This window comes from Pyxicephalus adspersus, chromosome 1, assembly GCF_032062135.1.
Source record: "Pyxicephalus adspersus chromosome 1, UCB_Pads_2.0, whole genome shotgun sequence".
NCBI classification, from domain to species: Eukaryota; Metazoa; Chordata; class Amphibia; order Anura; family Pyxicephalidae; genus Pyxicephalus; species Pyxicephalus adspersus.
Genome location: NC_092858.1, coordinates 84,632,093 through 84,639,120, shown reverse-complemented (window position 1 = coordinate 84,639,120; position 7,028 = coordinate 84,632,093). Strand labels below are relative to the sequence as shown.

The 7,028-nt window shown below is 39.1% G+C and overlaps 1 protein-coding gene across 3 annotated transcripts in view; it reads left to right on the top strand.

The window, feature by feature from the left end:
* The first annotated feature begins 559 nt into the window (after nt 1–559).
* TRIM37 (tripartite motif containing 37) overlaps nt 560–7,028 on the top strand; it is a 55,249-nt gene continuing 48,780 nt past the window's right edge. For all 3 annotated transcript variants that reach the window (XM_072416546.1, XM_072416554.1, XM_072416538.1), the window contains exon 1: nt 560–932. In XM_072416546.1, coding sequence (XP_072272647.1) covers nt 774–932 — 159 coding nt within the window. In that variant the 5' untranslated portion in view covers nt 560–773. The remainder of the gene's footprint in view (nt 933–7,028) is intronic.

The window sequence follows — 7,028 nt, the reverse complement described above, 5'->3', positions numbered from 1 at the left end:
CATTTCATGCCAGAAAGCAGATCACCAGCCACAATCCCATTCACCTCTATGACTTGGCTACAAATGGCTGAAGGAGTATGATTTGTAGCAGCAAATGCAAACACAGCGATGTAGTACAAGTATCATAAATCCTTTCTTGGCGAGGAATGGCCAGCGATTATGGGGATCACATGACTAGTTACAAATAGTGATTGCCACGCATAGGTAGAAGTAATTTATTGCCGCTACAAAGTTACTAACCTGACCAAGCCCCAAACATAAAACACTTTTATATATAAAATACCAGGACTCACCACAAGCAAGTTTATTTTGACTGTCATTGTGATCTGTTTTCACCCAGAGTTCATACAACTATTACCCAAGAATTCCACATTTTCTAATAAAATTGCAGGAGGGAAATGTGTGAATTAGGATCATGCGAATCGTAGGTGAAAACATTGACGTATTGTGTTAATGACAGTACGAATATAAGGAGCCAATCAGCACAGCCGCTGCACATCCCACATTCTACACACAAGACGCATAGACGCCCCGAACGCTTTGACGTCACTGGCCCCGCCCCAATCCCCGGCTCGCATAGCCATGGCGTCGCTCGTCTCTCAGTAACGGGCTGCGGTTCAATATGGCTGCCAAAGCATTAATGTCCTGATGGAGCGCTGGCTTGTTTTCTCTTCCCGCTCATTCATATAGCACGAGGCAGGAGAGAGCGCCCGCTGCAGCCAGCACCCTCTCTCCCTATCCCTGTCACTCTCCTCCACTCCACCGGCTGCTGCATGTCTGCAGCTGAAAGGGGGCGTTTTACTGATAATTTCCTCACCTGTCTGTGCAGCACCCTCAAGTACCTGACCTACTTCAGGTCCAGGAAAAAATCCCTGCACTACTGCAAAATCAAGGAACCCAAACTGGAGGAGATGGACGAGCAGAGTGTGGAGGTGAGGCAGGGGTGCTGACAGGTGTCATGTGTGTGTTGTGTACATATTGTATGTGTGTGTTGTGTACATGTCATGTGTGTGTTAATATATTGTATTTGTGTGTTGTGTACATATTGTATGTGTGTGCTGTGTATCATGTGATTGTGGCTCCATCACTGCTTCTTCTGCTGAGTAATGAATGGTCAGGCTGTCATCCCTACAAAGGAATTGGAAGGATTTGTGATCAGCTCCAGGCATTGTAGTTGTCCATATGTCCCCATTCATGTGATAATCAGAGGTACCAGATGAGGTCCTGCAATATGGCTTCAGCTGAGGTGACCGCAGGACCGGCCCTGTGATAATAATAAAAAATGACTGCAGCATAAATCTATATTTTACCGTGTGTATAAAGCTGAGCATTCTAATGGAAGTGATAAAACCGTTGTCAGGTTATTTTGGCGTTCTTATCTAAATAGGGAGATTTTGTTTCACGACCTGTCCCATAGACATGAGCGGTTCATGCTTCCAATCTGTTTTTGGAAGGAGGATTCTCAGTTGGAAGATGTCCCTTCCCTTATGATACTGATAACCATTTTGTAATTCTCATCCCTTCCTGATCATTAAAACAAATTTAGGGATAATTCTCAAATAGGGATCCTCCAGAGGTTGCTAGGGGTTGAGCAATGAGCAGCTTGCACCTCTCAGCTTGGTTTAAGTGACACCAATGATCTTTTCAGCAGAATCCATAAGGGTGACATTCTTCCCACTGGCTAGCGATGTGATTAACATTCATCCTACTGACCACCAGGCACTATACTGTGGATATAGTAATTAAAGAAAGGGTTTCCTGAAGAAGTTATTTCCCCATGGTAAAAAAAAAATGATCCTGCCAGTACATATACATTAATAGATATTAAATAGAAGTTCTAAAACCTTTCTACCTTATCCAAAAATGAAAAGATCTGTGGCTTTAGAGACATAATGTGTACTTCTCCATATTTTTTGTCACTTTTGTGTTGGCTTCACTTTGGTGATTAAGACAAAAAAAAAATGAAAAAAATGAATTAACTTTCTTATCTGGCAACCAGCCAGCAACAATGAGCTGACGGGTACAAACCACTCATCACTATACCAAAATAAAATGGTACTCATTCAGGTGAACAGGAACAAAAAAAAAAAAACAACAAATGAACCCAAGAAAAGTCATTGTTGAGAGAGTACATTCTAACTTATAATGGTTTTGGCCAACATTTTTTGAGAAGAAAAAACTGTAATGTATTTTGACACCCAAAGAAATGTTTTTTATTATGTCTACTATGTATTGTAGGAACCATACATGAGCCCCTCTTACCTCTCTCTGATAATGAAACAGAGATGACCACCTTCAGATTCACTATTTTTTAAGTCGTTCACCCAGCAATCATTTGTGGCTTAAATAGAATTGAAATTCTGTTGTGTTTGTGTAGAGTTCAGAGTTGTAGTTTGAGTTGCATGCTTCATGTAATTTGTATGATGTGTGTCTAGTGGGGATGGTGGTTTTGAAATGTTAATTTACACTTTCCAATCCTGTGTGAATATTAAATTTGCCTTCTACCCTTTCATTAGTAATATCCAAGAATTAGCGCACACTTGCTGTTTATATTATTCATTAAGTGATTGTGATTTGATTGTGTGATGGAACTATTCTAGTAAGTATACACTTGGCGATTTAATCTATTATGTTTGTAAGAAATCTGTACTTTTGTAAAGTTATACTTTCAGTTATCATCAACTTGCACTTCCCCAAAATCTTCTATTCTGTCTTCTCTTTGACACAGCTATTGCTGCATGCTCATCCTCACTTTTTCTTCTGTACAATCTCATTTGTTTCTATGGAGAAGCCATCAATCATCTCACTGATAGTTGGCCTTACCATAGGAGCTAATGGGATTTACATATTCCCAGGCTTTTGTAACTGGGAGCATCTATTTTCTTTTTTTACTTCTGGCCAGGTTATGAACAATCCAGGTTTAGAGGCCAATGGAGCTGCACCCCACATGCCTTTAACAATCTCCAGTAACCTGTCTGCTGTCTAACAACCACACACACTAGCAGTCCCTTGTGTTGTGTATGTTGTCTATAAACCACACACTAGCAGGTTGTGTTATCGTCCCCATTTCCTAGCAACTACACGCTAACAGAGCAGGGAGGAGCAAGCCATTCAGGACACAGGCCTGAATGGGTCAATTACTGGGTATGCTAGGAGACAAAACAATACATGGAACACATGGAACTTAGTGACTGGCAGTAGGGCCACTGACTATTCAAATTTCCTGGTTAGCAGGTGTGTTTAACTGTTTGCCCAAAATTCCTACCTATTGGGCAGCTTGGTGGACATTTTCTGTGCTGAAGTTATGAAGCTGACATTAACTCTCCATAGCTTTAGTTGTGTAAATCTTACCTATTCTTGGTTAATTCCCAAATGACATGCTGCAGTTTATAAAGTGGTTGTCTCCTCTGTGAGCAGTTTAGAAATTTGTGTTCTAACTAAAAGGTTTGGTTTGTCTGATGTGATTTTTAGAGATGGGCTTACATAGCTGATAATTCAAAATACCTTGAGAATGTCTGTCCAAGAGATGGCGGCGACATTACCTGCTCCTCCCAGAAGTCAGAAACTATGTGAGTCGTTTCTCTTTTTTTATTTCAAAGAATTAAAGTTGGTAGGGGGCTGGCTGATCATCGAGTTTCCATTTGTATGAAAAGTTACTTTGCATCACATCTGGTCGCATTACGCTATAGTGCATGAACTGCGCAATAATGCAATATGTCTATTTTCTTTCAGCACACCCAAATGCAGCCTGTTACTGTGAACTAAACACAAATCCATGAGGATAAGTAATGGTGTCCAAAACAGCCTATTGTAAATGTTGTTAAAGACCCTGAATTTAAAGGATTGATTAATTCACAGTGCCTGCAGAAATAACTGAACAGAACATAAATGACTTGTTTTAAAGTGACTGCTTTTATTTTTATACAGCTAAATCAGAATATGTACATGTTTACATGTCCATAGGCAGTTTACAGTTCCCCTTTACTGTTTATATTTTATTAGCAGCCTATAAAACAGACCAATGTGTGTTTATTCAACCTTTGTGATTCAAGTTTTTTTTTGGTCTTCTGGATCTGACCTTATCTATGCCAGTCAGTAATACAAATGATGAGGCGGGTAAGGTTATTTTATTACCCAAGGCCCATTGCCTATCCCTTCTACAATAAATTCTGCTTTAAGGTGGTGGAACACTTTACTGCCATTAGCACTGCATTACTTAAAATGTATGTATCCATTCAGTGGTAGTTAGGATACATAACAGGCCTGGATTTTCCAAAGTGTTTTCATGTCTCACCAGGTTTCTCAGCTATCCTAATAAACCAAAAGACTTGTACAGCAAGACATTCCCTACTCTCTTTAGGGTCTGTTTTTATTGCCTCTTATTTGTGGTTCCCAAGAGCTCATGAGAGCACAGACTAGTATTCTCACTCAAAGATTTGACCAAATTTGTAAACCGATTTAAGGTACTCATTCATACCATGGTAAAAGAACCGGAAAATCATTCAGAAGTTTAATAATTGCCTTATCCCAAAGAACCCAGACATCTTTCTCATTCACCATAATGGTTGACCCATGAAGTCGTATAAACATTTAGTGATAAGACACTTGGCTTCCTGAGATATGATCCCTCTATGAACCTTTCACTGTAATGGCAGGATCCTTCTTGATAGGTTTTTGGTTACTTTAGAGAATGACCTGAAACTTATTGTTTATTGTCTTGGAAGCAAAAGCAGATGACAAGCAGCCATCCTGGTGGACACTGGGTGATCAGTTATCACAAAATCTGCATGTCATCTTTAGTGGAAGGACCAAAGGAATCTGAAAAAGGCAGGGTATTGCACCCAATATAACACCCTAGTCAACATTACAGGTTTAATGCATGGAAATGCATCTGAACAGTATTCTCATGGCTAGCCAAACAGATGTTTAAACCTCAGAGAATTGGGTGCAGTGGCAATGGTGTTCCAAGTATTTCTGACCCTTATATCATAGAACAATGTCATTATTTACTAAGAACATTCTGCTACAGTACCTTAGATAATCAAGCAGTGTGGGACCAGGTAAGGACAAATGATTTCCTGGGCAGATATTCTGGAAAGTGCAGTGCAACAGTGCAATTGATGGGATCCCTAAATTCAATAACAGATTTCCTATACAGAACGAACCTGGCAGGTTTTCAAGCAGATCACATAAAATTAGGGGGACTGGTTGCGTTCCTGTGGTGGTCGACATTCCATCTTGCCTTACTTGCCATACTTTTATTCCCTCCCCATTTTATGCAAAATAATCTTTGCTAATGTTTTCTGGTTATACCTTCAGTCCTTTTTAAGGCAACATCGGCCAGCTAACTTTGTATGCTATATAAGAGCCTTGTTTCCCCTTGAAGATCTTCAAGTATTGCATTTCTTTTCTAGATTTTAGCCTTTAAAAATCTGTAAATATCTAAATGTCCATACCCAGTCACCGCTTTAGTTTAAAAATTGGTCTTGGCGTGACCTGACTTGCACAACATGACAGTGTGAAAGGTAGGATGAAGGAAATATGTGAGATCTAGATGTTTTTTTTTAGAAGTAAATGGTTCTCATCCAATTAAAGTAGAAACCTTGTTTAATGTACATTGTCCATGTAAATCTATTTGCCTATCTCTTATAATACAGAATAAATATCTATTCTTATAGGGGTTTCCTGCTACCTAATTTTTGTATGTGGTTTTACCATATGTTAGAGTAGTTATTGTGTATTACATTTCTCCTTCAGAAATACATTTTATTTGGACTTCTAGATGGAATAAATTCAAGCATGTGTCTCTCTCAATTATCTTCTTTCAACCCAATAAATCCACAGTAAGGACAAATGCAGTAGATTCACTAATCATCTATGAAGTATCAGTAACTTACCCTAGCATTTAAAACCTCATGGGAAAATCACCATGGTATTTGGTTTAAGGCGACCGAGTTACTAAATTGGGGATACATTCTCGGCTGAAATGTCTTCAATGTTATAGAAGTTTCATGAAGTGAGACTAACTACTAATTGTTTGAATAGACTAAAACCTTCAGAGATATTGATACCCGGGACTTGTTGGTTATGGAAATGCATTACCAGAACAAACAAGGACTCTGTAGGGTCAAGGGCTTTGTTTGTTTTAAACATGACTTTAGTAATAGAAATACATTTACGGAAGTGCATCTAATAACTTCAATAGAAATTAAACTCAGCCTAAGCTTGTGGTGCTTGGATACCTGTAAACAATTGATGGTATATGTTTGAACAGAATGAGGAACCTATACAAAGAAGGTGTAATGTTATACCAGGGCTGGATAAGTTGACATTTGACTTTTGTTGGTATCTTTATGCTGTGGTGTACACGCATCTGAGAAGGCTGACTCATAAATCCCACCATCTAGATTCTGAATTTTGTGCTTCTGTTCCTTCCTCATTTGTTCCAATACCTGACTGCTTCCTCAAGGATTCTAACTGCTTTGCCATATTGTTTAGAAATGTGCCATCATCACATCATTGTTTCCTACTGAAGCGAACGCAGTGGGATGCATTTGCCCATTCACTGTAAAGCAAAACAATCCTCTCTGAACAGTAGAAACAACCACTAGTGATCATTTTCAGTGACAAATAATAATCTTCTCTACGAGCCTGGCTGCAAAAGCTAGTTGTCCATCAAAAACAGGTGAAACTGCATGCAAAAAAGGCCATGGGAGAGTACTAGCTGCCTGATTGCCATACTTCTCTTGTGGCTTATGAATTCTGTGTATGCCTGTTCAAGTTCTACGTCATGGATTCAAAAACCTTTCGCGCCCTAAGTCTCATAGAAACTAACATGTTTAATACCGGTAAGAGATTAGCAAATGCAGCCTCCATATAGCTCACATATATCGGCTACTATTGATAACTTCTATCTGAATGTTCTAGTTAATAATAAAACAATACCACTCCCAGCTTGTTCAGGATTTCTATCCTAAATGTTGGTTCAGCTCTTGAGAAAATCTGTAGTCAGTCCAAGATACAAAAGA